At 43.5% G+C, this 17,853-nt stretch overlaps 1 protein-coding gene across 8 annotated transcripts in view; it reads left to right on the top strand.

Moving 5' to 3' along the window:
* The window catches only part of foxn3 (forkhead box N3), a 170,560-nt gene that overhangs the window by 141,228 nt on the left and 11,479 nt on the right, over nucleotides 1–17,853 (top strand). For 6 of the 8 annotated variants that reach the window (XM_042337971.1, XM_007905996.2, XM_007905999.2 and 3 more), the window contains one exon: nucleotides 14,680–14,748. The exons of the other annotated variants lie outside the window; for them this stretch is intronic. In XM_042337971.1, the coding sequence (XP_042193905.1) occupies nucleotides 14,680–14,748 (69 nt within the window). The remainder of the gene's footprint in view (nucleotides 1–14,679; nucleotides 14,749–17,853) is intronic. 8 annotated transcript variants of the gene reach the window in all.

Raw genomic sequence — 17,853 nt, 5'->3', positions numbered from 1 at the left:
AAGGATACAAATTAGACAGCCTGAACTTTCTTAAAGTTGCAGCGCACCATAATTAACTTATTTTCCTTTGGCAAAGAGGGTAAAGTTGCTTAAAAGAAGGGATTTCTTTGAAGTGTTCTGCATTCTGATGGAAGGATGCAATCAAGGAATGAAATGTGATTTGTGTAGACTTGCCATGCCTACCCTTTGTCATTCCTCTCTCTCTCTCTCTCTCCCGCACTAAGAGGGAACTGAGCAGGTGGTAACACCAACATCCAAAACACACATTCTACTGAAAAATGAACCAGTCAATGTATTGCACTCGTACTTTTTGAGCTTGAAGGAAACTGCTCATTATTTTGAAACAAAATCTACAAGAACTTTACGTTGCTATAATGGTGGTGCTATATTAGAGATCTTACGAGAGGTCTTCAAATCTGAAGGATTAATGGTGAAACATGATTCCCACTGGTTGACAAATAGGTAACAAGGGAATCGTCACTGGAAGAGCTAAGGACCAGATTCACTCAGAGCATTAGTGAATTCAGAGCATTGAATGCTTCGCCACAAATTGCCTTTAAAGCTTAGACCACGACATTCAAAAATGAATTGGGTAAGTGAAGAGGTTAATAATAATAATCCTTGCATTTGATACAGTGCTTTTCATGTCTTCTAGACGTCTCAAAGCGCTTCGCAGAATATACTGTAAAGTGAATTGACTATATTTGTGGGCGAAACACAGTAGCCATTTGCGCACAGCAATGTCCCACAAACAGTCGTGGATTGAAAATGACCAATTTATTATTGTTTTTGTTTTTGGAGGGATTATTATTAGACGTGTGGAGTAAGGAAACTTGCCCAAGGTTTCGCCCTGTCTTGAATTGAACCCAGGTGTCTCGCTTGCAAAGCGAGTGCTCTAACCACTGAACTACAGGACTCCACTGTTGTAAGGATTTGGGGAAAGAACAACAGATTGGGAGTAGAAAGGGTAACTCCAGTGTAGGAGCTAGCACCAGTTTGGGCTCTATGGGCCGTGTCTTGTCCTCCTGTGCTGACACTTGTTAGTGGGGAAAGATCAACAACAACATGTGTTTAATAGTCCCGTCACTCAGGGTAGCGTCCCAGAGAGCTTGAAAAATAGCAACAAACAAAACTATTGTATTTTTCTAATTCTTACTTCTGTCGAGGTAATGTTCCCGCAATAAACCTGCTCTTGATATTATAGTAATTTTGCATTTTTTATAGTGACTTATCACGTCGTTGAGATGCCTCAAAGGATTTCTTCTGAATATTCTGTAATGTGAATTGGCTGTACATTTTGTGGGCGATATCAGTCGTTTTACTGCAGTAATGATGTCGGTCAGTATCTTGGTGTGAAAAGCAGTGAGTGAGATTGGGAGGAAGCCAATTTGGCTGCACCTGCCAGCACTATGAAGAATTAAACGCAGCTCATGTTACCAGCCCTTGTGAGGATCTATGTTCTGAATGAAAGTGGAGCTCCATACAAGTGTTTTTTTTGTTATGTTGGCTTGTTTGACATAAACTGAGATTTTTTGTATGACAGTTTGCACATTCTCTTCTTTTTCGAATTATGCCATGGGATCTTTAACATCCACCTGAACAGGGCACAGACAAGAACCCGCTTAAAGCCTCATCCAAAGGACTGCACCTCCAGGAATGCAGCATTCGTCCCTGTAGTCTCTGAAATGCTTTGAGATGTGTTAACCACACGATAAGGTGTTCTATGAAATGCAGATATTACTATTATTATCAAATTTCAACATGGGAATTGAATCCACAACTTTCTGATTCAGAGACAAGAGTGCTGGCTACCAACTGAGCCAAGCAGATAGACCTCTGGTCACAACACTACCTTGATAATACAAGCTTGCAGTTCCAGGTCAATAACATATGCAGCTTTTACAGAAACTGTCCAATATGAAGCGCATCTCTATCCTTGCTGTGTTACTGATTAAAACAGCTTCTTAGCAGTGATGATGCTATAAGCAAGCCTGCCATGTTGTCTGCTCTGTAATGAAATTGGGATTGATTGTAGGTGAATTCAATTACCGAGTTCTCCGCCATAAAGTTTAATATTTATTGGAATTTAAATCGTTAAGCAGGTTGAATGAAAATATCCTGGACTGCGTATACCTACTTTCTAGCGGATGTTCTTGCAGCTTTTTTAAAAAATCAGCATCACGTCCTATTTTTGTTTTTCAAAAGATTTTACTACAAAAATGTTTCAACACATTTTGGAGTCAAAATTACAACATCTAATATTATCTATCATGATAATGGTTTCATTAACCTGTTTCCCGTTTCCCAGCCCTGCCCACTCCACCAAAGGGCTTTCAGCTTTTCTGCCTTCACCTTACCCCTTCCTTCGCCTCTCTTAAGGTCCGTCTCAAGACCTTACCTCTTTGACCATGCCTTTGGTCATCTTCCCACCCCCACCCCTCTCGAACCAAACCCCCAGCTCCAGTGCAAACCCTCGAAAGCCCAGCACGTTGGGATTTCCTCCTGATGTGAAAGGTGCTATAAAATCTATAATATATATTCCTTGCATTTTGATATAGCACCTGCCTTATCAATTCGTTGATATAATAATCCTTGCATTTGATAGAGAGCCTTATCACGTTTTCAAGACATCTCAAAGTACTTCACAGAATATACTTTAAAGTGAATTGACTGTATATTTCGTGGGCGAAACATGGCAGCCAATTACGCCCAGCAGTGTCCCACAAACAGTCGTGGATTGAATGACCAAATTGACTAACGACTCACAACCGGCTTCCTACTTATTCCGCCGATCGAAAAATAACCGGGTTCCTACTTACTACTAGGTGAACAGAGGCGTGTGGATTAAGGAAACTTGCTCAACGTTTCGCCCTGCTGGGAATCAAGCCCATTCTCTTGCTTGTGAGGCAAGTGCTCTAACCACTGAGCTACAGAACTCCAAAAGGTGTCTCAAAGTGCTTTACAGGTTATACTGTAAAGTGAATTCCCTGTATATTTTGTGGATGAAATATATAAATTCAATTTATTGTTGTTGTCCTTGCTTAATGATTTAACTTTCACTTGCCACATTTTTGGTTCCTAAATGGCGAATCTTTTGCATGCAGCAGAATTGTTGATCAGTTAGGGTTTTCTTTGTGTCCCAAATACAGTGGTTATTTTTTTTCTTTCTATATAAAAATAATTCATTGCTTTTAGCCTTTGCTCCAAAATGTAAGTGTTTTCATCCTTTCAGTCAACAAAGTTTTTTCTCTGCTGATGTTGTTGGTTACCTGATTGCCTGTGTTTTTCAATGTGTTATCTGAAATGTTGAATTTTGGAATGCGTCCTGTTTTCTTGTGTTTGGGTATCTGTAATTTTTTGCAGTTGAGTGGTGTGGGAGTGGAAGAGGTGGAGAGTTTATATTGAGCCTGACTGGTGTGGATTTGAGGAAAGTGTTTTGTGAATGTGCTCACCCTAGTGCTGGAATTTTTCCCTGCTTTCCCAGGTGAGTAGATAGTTATCACATTAGGTAGCAATAAGGACACAGCTGGCAGTGTGAGCAAGGAATAGCATCACTGGGTAATTGGCAAGAAGTCTTTCCCATTCCATGCCTCACTGCAGCATTGTGCGTTGCATTAAAAAATGAGTGGAGTGATCAATTGAATCTGCCAGCTCACCAATACACACCTCTGCTTGTTGGGGAGCCAACATGCTACAGCACTGAGCCGACATGTTAGTATAATAATCCTTGCATTTAATCCAGTGCCTTATTCTGCAGCTGCATTTCAAATCGCTTCACGGGAAAATTCTGTCAATTGTAGTGACTGTGTATTGGAGGCAAATATGGTAGAGAGTTTGTTGGCTGGAACATCAGGGGAAACTCCCTTCTGTTTTCTAACAGTGCCGTGTGATCTATAACATTCACCTGAACAGATAGACGGGACCACTTTTTCGTCTCATCCGAATGGTACCTCTGACAATGCCAATTTCCAGATCTGTTTAATGCTTTGAAGTAGGCTGGAAGTTGCGATACGTTTGAAAAGCTGCCTTATTAATATTGTGTGAACATGCTTGTAAGAACCTGGTTATGGAAGTTAAGACATCGCAATTAATAAATCTCTAAAGGAGATCCTTTAGTCAATTTCTTTTCCCTTTTTTTCTATTGTATACCCAGGGCAGGAGGTTACACTAGACCTTTTGTGAGGCAGACCTCTGAAAGTAATTTCTAGTTCCCCTGGAGAGGCGCAAGCAGATGACCGCTAGAGGCCACAGGTCAGTTGAGCAAGCAGGAGCAGCTTATCAGCTGAACAAGGCAGCACATCAGGTTGTTCATGCTTCAAACAGCAGTCCCACCCTTTGGAGTGCCTTTTCTTTTGCCCAACAATTTGCGTTGCCTTTACTTGATCCTTTAGAATCCTTATAATATTTCCTGTCTTGAACATGGAGGCTGTGAAATTTATTTACAGCCCTTTTTTTCCCTCAGCTATTGGGACTCAGCAGCAATAATAATCTTTGCATTTGATATAGCGCTTTTCATGTCTTCTCGATGTCTCAAAGCGCTTTACAGAATACACTGTAAAGTGAATTGACCGTATATTTGTGGACGAACACGGCAGCCAATTGCGCACAGCAATGTCCCACAATCAGACGTGGATTGAAGTGACCAATTTATTATTGTTTTGTTTTGGAGGGATTAGGATTAGGCTCTGTGTGGAGTAAGGAAACTTGCCCAAGGTTTCTCCCTGCCTGGAATTGAGCCCAGGTGTCTCGCTTGTAAGGCGAGTGCTCTAACCACTGAGCTACAGGACTCCAGTTAGGATGTGTAGTCACAGGGAGACTAAAGAGGAAAAGTATCCCATTCACCACTGAGTACAGATATCCCTCAATTTATTGTATAACAAGTCCTGAAAAATAATATGTGTGCTGTATTGTCTTGTCATCTCAGCGAGACACAAGGAAGAATCATTTTGGTCAGGGAGTTGTCAAGAGTATCCAAACCACAAAAGTTCCACGTATTCCTAGCCAGTTAGTTTGGTCTGGAATGGAATGCATGTCTCTCTCTCTCTCTCTCTCTCTCTCACACACACACGCGCTCTCTCTCTCTCTCTCTCTCCCCCTTTTCCCGTATTAGGCTCGAGTTGGCAAGAGCCAAGGCTTGCTGGAGTTTGACCAAAGATTGACTGGCAGGAAAATGATGCTGAGGGCTTTACTCCCTGTTTGCTGGGGAGTTGCTGACATAACCTATCCATCCAGTGTAATGTAGGCATCAGTCTAAAGATGTAAAGTCTAGAGATTCTTAGGATTGGTGAGAGTTCATCTCGAACGTCTGGCCCATTGTCAATACTAAGCACGTTCACACCTTAATGCTGGAGCTCCGACAGCTAAATCGGGAGAATTCAGAGCGTTTCGATGCATTTAATTCACACTGGATTAAAATTGCCAGAACTCAAATTGCTTGTAATTTGCAATAGTCTCTTGAACTGGACTCAAATTTGGATTTGCAGCGATGGAGAATGGTGAGCAAGGCTGGTACATAAGACAGCAGCGCCCCCTGGGCTATATCTGCAGTAAGGGTAGGATAAAGAAAAAAAGATGTTGTCCTTTGTGCTCTCAACTATTGTTTTTCTGGCTCCACCAGTGACATAAGGCTCTGATCTCACTGGGCCTCGCTGCAGTTAAAATTATCAGAGCCTAACCTTGAGTCTAAGTGCAAATTCGACAATGTGTGCTTGTGTGTCTGTTAATTTGAAAACTAGGGAAATCACTAGTTTGCTGGGTGCATTGCTGCATTCATTTTAGAGTCAGAACAAACAGACCAGATATACCGTTGAAGGCCTAGCCTATGTTAAAAGTTTTTCTTTGTTGCGTATCGAATGACTATTTGCTGCCACTGAAAGGTACAACAAGGCTTTTGTGTTGAGGGTTTGTTCCCTTTGCCTTTAATTGGAGCACTGGAGGTAGGGCTTTCATTAGTGAAGGGTTCAGAGCGAGAATAAGGTTGCACGTTAAAAGTTGGTGCTGGACAACAGTTTGTTGTGGTCGTGTCATCACTGCCATCTGCACTGATCCGTTAACATGCTTGAGGAGGCGGAGGGGGGGAAGCAGTTGAGCATCACTCCATGTAGATCACATCCAGCCCTCCTCCCACGGTGATCCCAAAGGCTTTATCTTGTCCGTGTACATCACCAAGTCTCATTGTCCACGGTGAGCTTGAGAGGAGATTATCCAATATGCTGTTGAGAGGCGTCCCTGTGGTTTACTTTCCCTTCAGTCCCTGTTTGCACAAAGCCGACGAGCATCTCTCCGTCTCTGGAGGAAAGTGAACACAGTGGCTTTCTTTCAGCTGCCGAGATGTATGCTAGCTGACGCTATCAGGATGGCACAGACAGTAAACAGCATAATGCTCTCTTAATGGGACAAGGTGATAATATAGATGCACCATCTGTGTGTGTCCTGCCATCCGCCACACTCGGCTCTTTGTCGCTTTCTTGTTTTTTGATGATTTTTTATATCATTTCAATTTTTATACAAAAGACTGAACAACTTTTTTTTAATCTTTTCATATTCCTTCTCCCCACCACCTCCCTTCTCCAGTTACATCTGCTCTGATATTTATACAGACTGGGATATTGATTCATATAATGTGAGTGGGTGTAAAACAATCCTTGACATACATTAACTACATTTTTTGTATGTTGAACAGTTGGTCAAAACACAAGGCACAACGCAGTACATATCAGTTGATCAGTGAGATTATTGCAGTTCCACCCTGGGCTCATTTTTAAACTGAAAGAATTTTTAACAAATATTTTATTTACATAAGGTGCTATACAAGATCACAAGATTGGTTTGGATAAAAGACCCTTCATCCCACTGGATCTCATCCTTCCAGAATACCCACCCTACCATCTTCCCATCACTGTTTTTAAATGAGTCCAATGCCCTGGCCTCAATTACCCTTTCCGATAACCTCTTCCGGTCATTAATTACCGCTCTGGGTTAAGGAAAGCCTCCTGGTGAAAACACTTCTTTCCACCTCACTCTAAGATCCTCCCCTCCCCTGCAAAGGGCTTTGAGGCGTTCTACTTGAAAGTGCAAGAAGACAAAAGGGAAACCGGCTAGTTCAAGCCTCATTCTTTTAATCTAAATGCACGTTTACATGGCCCCTGTACACAGGGTCGAGTGATGTACTGATCGGGAGTGCAGCTTTCAAATGGGCTTTTTTTTGTGCGTGTAAAGAAGGAAGGTTAAAGCAGCTGCCTGCATCCCACTGTGTCTTTCAACTGCTCCGAGGCACATGCACAATAGGTGTCATTGGCTTCTCACTGCAGTGCAGTTCTCAAACGACCATTCTGGTTTACTGTTGCCAGGGTGAGCAGGTAAATCAGACCATGAACATTATAGTGCTTCCTGGAACCAAAGTGGCTGTGAATCTTGTTTGTTGGTGTGACCAGATTCATGGAATACAACTTATATGTAATGATAATCCTTGCATTTGATATAGCGCCTTATCACGTCCGTTGAGACGTCTCAAAGCGCTTCATAGATTATACTGTAAAGTGGAGTGACTGTGTATTTTTGTGGGTCAAACTTGCACATTGTGAGAGGAGTGCCTCATGTCTGTACAGTACAGGAATGGTGACCAGTTGGAAATTTACAAGGGTGTGGATGGCACTTGCATATATCCCTCCTGTTTCCTTGACCAATTCCCAATTGGGGAGTGGGGAGAGCTTAACTGCTTTCATTCTTTGTGAGATGAAGAAAAAGTACTGCATTTGCAATGCTTGCAAACAGTTCCCTCTTTGATCTTTGAGTTACTGGGCGCTTTGTACCTTGAGAATACAGAAAATCGACTCCCTCGATTTCCTTGCTATTGCTGTGAACTACTTTTGAAACTAAAACGCGTGTGATAGAGATGAGTGGATTAGTCTGAACCAGCAGAGAGAAAGAGAGTCAGAGCACTGCTCTTTGCACCAATACTTGTTAAAAGCTTTCTGGAGCGACTTGTCATTCTTTGACCCTGCAAAATCTTGGCACATCACCAGTGTCAGGCCCAGTTCGCGTGCCAGGGCGAAAGAAAAATGGACCAAGTGAATAAATTCTTGTTTTTAACCCTCGCCCCTCACTATCCAGCATCTCAACGTTAAACTTTTAAAATGAATTTCAAGAACAACAACCACAACAAGATTACATTTGTATAGCGCCTTTCACGTCGGGAGGACGTCCCAAGGCGCTGGACAGAGGATAGCATTTCAGACCTGAGCTGGGGGGGGAGGGGAGGGGAAGGGAAGGGGGGTGGCCGATGGCATGGTCGAAGAGGACTTGAAGGAGGCTAAGGAGGGGGTTAGGGAGGCGGAGTGACTGGGGGATGGAATTCCAGAGATTGGGGGTGGGTCAAGGGATGTGGAGCAGCCAGAGCCGGCTGAGCGGAGGGAGCGGGCGAGTTGGTAGGGGGTTAGGAGGTCACAGAGGTAGGGTGGGGCGAGGCCATGGAGGGCTTTGTATGTGAGGACCAGGATCTTGAACTGGATCCTCTGAAGGATAGGGAGCCAATGGAGTCGGGCGAGAATGGGGGAGATGGGGTCACGGAGTTTGGTGCGGGAGAGGACACGGGCTGCAGAGTTCTGGATTATCTGCAGCCTGTGGAGGGAGGAGTTGGGAAGGCCGACAAACAGGGAGTTTGCGTAGTCGAGCCTGGAGGTCATGAAGGCATGAACAAGAGTTTCAGTGGCCTGAGGGGTGAGGTAGTGGCGGAGTCGGGCGATGTTACAGAGGTGAGGGAAGGCAGAGCGGGTCATGGTTTGGATGCAGGGAAGAAAGGACAGTTGAGGATGAATACTTGCATAATACAACAACTTGCATGAATACGATACAGAAATTACACGATTAACTTGTGTGTGTGTCTGTGTGTGTGAGGGAGAGTAGGTTCTATGGTGACTGTCGGCTGCTCTCATTTGGGGTGAGGTTCCACTGGTACGGTATTACTATTCCTCTGATATCTTGCCTAAATGGTGGTTCTTATCAGGCAAATCCCTTTAGTCAGGAGTCCATTTAACCAGGGAACAAGGTGACCTGATCTGTTCACACGCCCTTAGTTCCATGCAGCGATCACTGGATTGCAAGAGCAGGGAGGGACCCTGGCTGATTAATACTCTTCCCTAGCCCAAGGACACTGAGACTAAGATGTACCAAGATGTACCTTGGCTAAAAATCATTTAGCTAAATAGATTGTTTTCTTCTCTTTTTTCACTTTTCCTTGATTTTTGGTGCAGGGGAGGGGATGCTGGGGTGAGGGGAGGGGGTTACCAGCTCAGATGGTACTTATACGATTCTAGCTTCAAAAGGAGTGGGAAGTTCAGGCTTAGCAAAGTTCTTCATCATAATTAGCCAACAGGAATTACCTCCTTTAGTGAGCCACTGACCCCAATCACCTCCTTCCATCTTTTGCACATAAAGTGGGATATGCCACTAAACAACACATCTCCATCTAGTGGCATTCTTGGGAATTGGCATGTTGCCCAAGCTTTGAGGGCAGTGATTCAAACTTGTGAGCATCTGGTTTGGAATGATATTGTTCTGGTGTTTAAGATGCAGAATCATCTTAAGGCTTTGTTATTTATTGATGGTCCAGCGTCGCTTGTCACAGCCTCATTCCAGACCCAACATCTCATTAGCAGCTGCAATTGGATGCTAACAGTGATACACCAAACTACAATGCAGTACAATTCACATTGATGAAGCGCCTTTCACGTCTTGTGGATGTCTCAAAGGGCTTCATAACAACTAACTGATACTCAGGGTTGGTGGGGGAGGTGGGGGGGGGGGGGGGGGGGGAACTGGGAGGGCGGGGTGGAGGGGAAAAGATGACTGAAAGTGCAATTGAAGAGAGTTTTAATCACAAGTTGCATTTAGAACTTAAGAACATAAGAATTAGGAGCAAGGGTAGGCCATTCGGCCCCTCTAGCCTGCCCCCCATTCAATAAGATTATGGCTGATCTATTCTAACTCCACCTTCCCGCCTTACCCCATATCCCTTAATTCCTTTATCCACAAGAAATCTATCAATCTCAGTCTTGAATATGTTCAAAGACTGAGCATCTACAGCCCTTTGGGGTAGAGAATTCCATAAATTCACTACTCTCTGAGTGAAGAAGTTTTTCCTCAACTCAGTGCGAAAGGGCTTGAAAGGGCTAATTTTAAGACTGTGACCCCTGGTTATAGTTTCTCCAACCAGGGGAAAAAGTCTCCCACTATCTATTCTGTCATGCCCCTTAATAATCTGAAAGGTTTCTAGTGATACATGATACACCATTTATATGGTGCCTTTCACATCAGGAGGAGGTCACAAGGCGCTGGACAGTTGGGGGTTTGCACCTGAGCTGGGGGCTGGATGCGGGGGTGGGGAGTGGGGGGGGGGGGGGCAAGGGGGGAAAGATGACCAAAGGTGCAGTCATAGAGGAAAGTCTTAAGTTGGATCTTGAAGGAGTTCAAGCGAAGGGTCTTTGTGATGGAGTTCCAAAGAGTGGGGCAGATAGGCCGATGCGCTCATAATAATTTACATCTATGTGAAAATAGGCAGATTTAAATCGATGAAGTGTACATTTCAATACCAAATCGTACGAGAACTTTTAATTTTTGTAATACGGTCAATTTTGGCCACAATATTTCTTGTATTTGATAATAATAATCCTTGCATTTGCTATCGCCTTATCACGTCGTTGAGACGTATCAGAGAGCTTCACAGAATATACTGTAAAGTGAATTAACTCTATATTTTGTGGGTGATATAGTGCCTATCAAATATTTTGGACACAGCCAGGTCGTATAAGTGAATTATCCATTTATGTGGAGGGTTTTTGGGCCTGGACTTTGGCAAAACCTCACATTTCCTTTCCAATAGTGTCAGCGGGATCTTTACCGTCCGTCTAAACAACCTGTTGGGGCTTTTGGTTTAACGGCTCATCCTAAGGACAGCGCATAAAGGACGGGTTCATTGATTTTGTCAGAGTAACCAGCGCAGTGAAAGAGCAGCCATTGGGTTAAATAGACGCAAAGTGCTGGGGTCTGGCTAAGCGGGAGGCTGTGTCTCGGGGTTACCATTGTTCAGTTCATTTGTTCAGACGCGGCACAGTCAGCTGTACAATCGCACAGCATCTCTGTGCCGCCAGCGCTTTAGCTGTGGGGCAGCTGGGCCGGTCTGTCAGGACAGATGTTCCTTTGACTTCATTCGGGGGCGTTCGGATGCTTGTTTACTGTTACCATGGCAGCCTGGGTTGCTACGGTAACACTGCTGCAGCTCGCTAAGTGACGTTGAATATGTTCATAAAAGGATCATTATTTCTCCTCTTTCTCCCCCTCCGGTTCCCCGTCTACAACATGCCATCTGTTTGAGATTATTTGTCAACTGATGAGAACGATGCATGTGAAGTCTCGCATTGTCTCTGCGAGGGACAGAGATGGGATGTTTCTTTATTAACATGAATGGCGCATTAACAGGTGCTGATGTGCAGGGTGCGCTGTACACCAATGAGAGGATTACATTTCTTTTCCTCCTTTGTTTCTGTCGTCTGATCGGCCGTCATTATCGCCACTCTTTTCAAAGAGTTTATCTCGCTTTGGCATTGACAGATGAATGTAGTAAGCAGGCACGCCTGTGTGTACTTGCTTACACACCGAACTCGGGGTCACGCTGTGTGGTGATGTGCAAGAAGGTTCCAACGCTAATTAACATTACCCCAAGCAGGTAGGTTTCAACCGGGCTGCTCTCCATTACTGTGAGTTAGGTAACCTGAGAGCAGCCTGAAGCTGTGGTTCTGATTTAGGCTGAAACTCCAGCTCAGTACTGGGGGTGTGCCATCCTTCAAGACAAGACTATAAACCAAGGACCCATCTGCCTGTCCTTCAGGTAGACATTAAAGATGGTGTGAGACGATTGGAAAGGAAAACGTAGTTTTACCCAGTGAACTGGGTAGCATTCCTTCAAATGAATTGGCTATTCGCATCAATGCTGTTGTGAGACCTTGATTGGTACAAGTGTTTGATTCAGTGGGGTGCGATTTGAACCATTTTTTCCTATCGCTGTTTGCTCCTCCAAGAAGCTGTCCATTTTGATCCCGATTGCTCTTTCCCTGGCCTGTCTCATACTCTTCCTCTCCATGTGCTTGCCCAGTTCTTTTTTAAAAAATGTCCCAATTGACTTTCCTCTTAACAGCCACCCTGGCAAATCATTCTACCCCCTGAAACTGCCCTAAGAGACTCCTGCCAAAATGAAATGTAATTTATAAATTTGAATTGTATTGTATAACCTCCTGAGTTTGTCAGAACCTTTCCAATTACTCCCCTGGTCACAATCATAAATTCATTCCTCTTGTCCTTGAATCGTTGACCAGTGGGAAGAATTTTTCCCAATTCATTCTCTCTTTCATTATCTGAAACACTTCCACCATTTCACCTCAGTCTTCTTTGCTCCAAATTCTCAGTTCCATAACCTATCGTGGAGTCCTGTAGCTCAGTGGTAAGTGCACTGGTCCACAAGAGAGAGACGTGGGTTTGATTCCTGGCAGGGCGAAATGTTGGGCAGGTTTCCTTACTCCACACTCCTCTGTTTACCTAGCAGTAAGTAGGAACCCAGTTGTTAGCCGATTTGCGGTTCACTTTTCCGGGGGTTTTAATTCCTTCAGAAACAAATAATAATAAATTGGTCACTCAATCCATGACTGTTTGTGAGACACTGCTGTGCGCAATTGGCTGCTGGATTTCGCCCACAAAATATACAGCCAATTTACTTTACAGTATATTCTGTGAAGCGCTTTGAGAAGTCTAGAAGATGTGATAAGGCCCTATATCAATGCAAGGATTATTATCAATGCGAAACGGGAACATTATAGAGTTACATTTATAAAAAATGTAAATGTAAAATATTTTTACTTCAATGATATTGAATAGAGCTGTTCTGAATTGCGTTGGTAATTGATAATTCAAGAGGGTTCAGAATTTCACTGAATTTCTACAGTTTATTGTGATAAAATGAGATGAACTGCTTTTCTCCTGACAAGAGTGTTCTATTAGGGACATGTTAAAGCCAGTGGCTCTGCTCCCATTGCTGGTATGTTTCAGCCAGTGAAGACAACAACAACAACAACAAATTACATTTGTATAACATATTTCACATTGGGAGGCAGTCCCAAGGCTCTGGACCACATCGGAGTTAGTAGGAGGGGATTGGGTGTGATTTCAGCTGTAGATCAAATTGCACTATAATGTAGAATTATACTGTGAATTACTCTACTTCTTACCACGTCAAAACATGTCAAAGTGCTACACACAGTGAGTTTTGTTTGGCACAGTGACTCCTGTCGGAAGTGGTCTCTAGAAGTTTGCTGGCACTTTGACTAACCCCATTTAGTGGAGCTGTGGCCTTGCCCTCATTGCCCTATCGATAGGAGGGAATTACAAATGAAGTTTCCGTTGCCAATCATTTTACTGCATGTCAGTATGGCATTGCCAGCCAGCATGCCCATTTCATGGAATGGAGTGGGGCATTGACATTATTATTATGATAATAAAAATAATAATGTTCCTTGCATTTAATATCGATTATGAGCCTTTCATGTCAGGAAAACGTCTCAAAGAGCTTTACAGGATTTCCTGTAAGCTGGAGTGACTGTATTTTGTAGACGAACATAGCAGCCAATTTGCACACAATATTCCACAAGCAACCGTGGACTGAGTGACCGATTTGGGGGATTATTGGCCAGGACACCGGGAGAGCGAAACTCTCTTCTCTTTTTGAATAGCGTCATGGGATCTTTACATCCATCAGAATAGGCAGAACGGACCCCGGTTTAACGTCTCTTCTGAAGGACTCCACCTCCAACAATGTAACACATCGCAGCATTGTATTGGAGTATCAGCCTAGACTATTTGAGTTCAATACCCCGATGTAGGGCTTGAACCCTCAACCTTCTGATTCAGAGGCGAGATTGCTACTGAAAGAACCAGCCAAAGGGCATTGAGGAAATCAGTGGACAAATTACTGCCGAGTGCTGGACTGGAACTGGAGCTAGTTACAAAGAGGCATTGGGACTGGACACCAACTATCTGCCTACCCTGATGGCTGGAGAATTGAACAAGGAGAATGAAAAGGAGAGGAGAAAAGTCTTTGTGGTGTGGGATGTGGATTCTCCCACAGATGGAGGTTTTTGCGGTTCAGGCTATGTTTCTGCCTTGTGCTTGTCAGTAATTAGTTCAGAAATACCAATTAAATGGCCTAACAAAGCCTTTGTTCCACTCTGGTGCTCTGTGTTTCTTCTGAAGATATCATTTTGATAGAAATAACAGAGCCTTGATGCATCTTTGGACGACCCTCTCTTCCCCCAGCAGAACTCTGCTCAGGTGCCCATCTCCTAACAAGTGCCTCTTTTGGCCGCACTTCAACTTTATGAGATCAACGTCCAAGCAGAGTTTTGGAGAACGGGATTTGCTGTTTGGAAATCCTTTAGCAAATCTTGCAATTTCGCCTCTGGTGTTAACTCTTTGAGTGAATGGTGCCCACCTCATGCTGATATCGGAACCTTCTCTTCAGTTCCCGTTTCCATGACGGCTCTTTTCCCCCCACCCAACCCCCACCAACCCACCCCTAGCGACCAATTCTTATTTTTTTTGTCAAAAATAAATGTAGATTTTCTTTTCTCATTTCAGATTCTGATATTGATGCAGCCACTGCCATGATGCTGCTGAATACTTCCCCTGAGGTGAAAGGAGCAGAATGTGAGTACACAGTACATTGCAATAGAAATATAAAGCTTTTTATTGCAGTGCAGCCTCCTCATACGGTGTTCCTTTGTGATACAAGCCCTCAGAGTTTCTATTTATTTTACCCCCTAATTTCCCCTTTGCCACAACTCCATCCTCAGCTGGGGGTCCCCAAGCATTGGTTCTTGTCAACCTGCGCCTAATACTCTCCAGAATCAGGCAATCAGGGAGAGCGAGCGCATTCCATTCCAAAAATATATTTCTGTTAGTTTCCATGTGTAGTTGGGAGGCATGGAATTCTCAGTATGATTTGGACGCCCTTAAGCATGGTTTCCGCATGTGTCAGACACCCAGCTGGGCAAATGCAAATCAGCTGGGAAGTGCTCCATCTTGTGAACATGGCAGTAGATGCCATCACTCTGCTTAACCTGTTAATTGTTTTCCTTCTCTCTCTCCCTTCCTCCCTTCTCCCTAATGTCCTGGTCAAGAATCTCATGCTTCACAAGATGAAGGGTAAAGGTTTAGGGAAGCGTTATCCGTGACTCTTTGTGGGGAGAAGCACGTGTCTCGTAAGTGGGCATCCTGTCTTCAGTATTGGGAGCGAGCTCTTCTCTCTTGTTCCTGTTGGGTTGAGACATTCTTGACGTTCTTGTTGGATTCTTTTGGTGTGCGCTCTCTCTCTCTCTTTCTCTCTCTTGCTTCCCCGCTCCCAACATAATTAATCCGTTACCTGTTCACTTGATCCAGTAGTAAGTGCAGTGGTTCAGTCCTGCTGGGGTCTACCCTTGGATACAGAATTATATTACTTTTGTCTTCGTTTCTATAAATAACATCTCTTAGGAGCTGCTGAAGTGTTCAGTCAAGTGTCATTCAACACATAAAAAGCGCATTTTTATCAGTTGGTTCTTATGGTTTGGGATTCGTTTGAGTCTGTTCGTTTGACCAGCATCAGGAGTGGGGGAGGAGAGAGTGAATGCTTTATTGGGATGTTTGAGTTGCACGAGCTGGAGCGCCATAACCTATTGAAGAATTGACTGAATCGTTTCACCTTTTTACGGCAAAGCGGCTTCCTTAACGATCAAACTTGACAGATTGCCGTTTCATACCTGTTTGTATCTTTACCTCATGTGTAGCACTGCTGTGAGGGGATCCCTCTCAGCCAGCAATTCTGAATTGAGCTTTCTGAGTGTTACACTAATGGAATACTTTAAGGAGAAGTGGTTTGACGATTGACACAGCAGTTGTTTGTGCAGAGGCAGCTGAGAGAGTCTGCCTGTGAGCAGGGTGACTTGTGCTGGTAATTTTGCTTTGTATGTATCTTTCTTACCATCCTATCGTATTCAGCGTGAAAAATATGTACTGCATTTTGCCCACAAAATATACAGCCAATTTACATTACAGTATGAAGCGTTTGAGGCGTCCCAACGACGTCATAAGGTACTATATCAAATGCAAGGATTATTAATGTTGTTACAACTGGGAAGATAAATAGGGATTCGGCGTTATGTAACCGCGATACTGTGAATTTATTTTGACGTTCTTTGCCGGCAACTACTAAATACAGTCAATATTTAGTATTCAACATATTCAGTAAATTCTGTGAAACATTTTGAGACGTCCTCCAGATGTGAAAGGTGCTGTATCAAATTCAAGGCTGATTATTATTACTCATAAATAGTCTTGAACTGCTTGTTGCCTTGTATCCTTGCCAAGAACTAATTGATGTGAAGCTAACTGTAGATTGCACCAGTCACTTTTGTTCGCAGACTTATAAATGTTTCATGTTGTCTTCCCCCAAATTTTATTTTGTTTTGACTCTAGGTGTCAGTCGGTATTGCTCTCACCTCAGACGTTTTGGGTTCCATCCCCCAAGTGTCGGGACTTTGAGCTCATAGTCTATACCAGGAGAGTCCAACCAGTTGATCGCTGCTAGGTGGTGATTCGCACAGACTCAATAAAACATGAAGGACAGATATTTACTGTAGTTTAAACAAAAAAGTTGATATTTTTATTTACAGATGTACTAACACTGCATCTGGCTTTGTTTTTAATTGGGCTACATATTTATGCAGTTATATCGCTCCTTCCTCTTGTCTTTGTGATCATGTCCGACACACCTAGTGGGGGTCGACAGGTTGGAGACCACTGGTCTAGGCTGAATGGGGCAGCTCTCCGCGAGAATTGCACCATTCTTCCAATAATGTGAAAAATTGAGGTCCTGTCAGCCTGTTCATCTGGTGTGAATGACCCCATGGTGCTATTGGAAAAGAGAAGGGAGTTTTTTCCAGTGTCCTGATCCCCACAGTCCTTCCAGATTATTTGTGTTTCATATCAGGGCTGTTTGTGGGTCCTTGCCGTATTTGCTTATAAATTCAGTCACTCTGCTTGACATTTGGTGGGACATTTTTAAGTTGTAAGCACTGTATTAACCAGAAGAATTATTATTATTATAATAAGTGACTTGTAATAATGACGTCCAGTTTTATAGGCTGGGTTTCTCAATCCTTTTCTTCCCACTTGGCCCTAATGGATTCAGTGGGAATAATGTGGTGAATGAGGCAGGGAGGAAAGGGTGATGCTTTTCTCACCACTTTCCTCTCAACACCTGAGAAACAAGGGCAGAACGTGCTATGCAAGAAAGAATTGTTTTGTCTCTTTTCCCCAGTGACAGTATTGCAGAGGGAACACAGAGCAAGGAAAGTAGAGAGTAGACTGAGGTATACACGGATGATTACTGTGCGCAATTTGCTGTCGCGTTTTGTCTACAAAGTCGATTCACTTCGCAATACACCCAGTGAAGCGCTTTGAAATGTCTCTCAACAACATGATAAAGCGCTATATCAAATGCAAGAATTACTTTTATTATTATACGTACAATGTGTTTTAACATGAGATTTGAAACCCTGGAACCTTGTGCATGTTTTGCAGTATTGTTGAAAACTGTCGGACTCGTCGGTTCCTGTGCCATCTCCTCCTGACATTGACTGCTTTCGGAAAGGTTTTATTCATCACTTCCACCAACTTTTATTTTCAAAGGAGACCTGCGTGATCGCTGGCCACGGTTCTAGTTTCACAGCTCAGCGGACACTCAGTCTCCCGGGACCTGGGCTGTGATTGTGT

The sequence above is a fragment of the Callorhinchus milii genome, unplaced genomic scaffold (assembly GCF_018977255.1).
Source record: "Callorhinchus milii isolate IMCB2004 unplaced genomic scaffold, IMCB_Cmil_1.0 Scaffold9, whole genome shotgun sequence".
Lineage (NCBI taxonomy): Eukaryota > Metazoa > Chordata > Chondrichthyes > Chimaeriformes > Callorhinchidae > Callorhinchus > Callorhinchus milii.
This window is presented reverse-complemented; position numbering and strand designations above follow the sequence as displayed.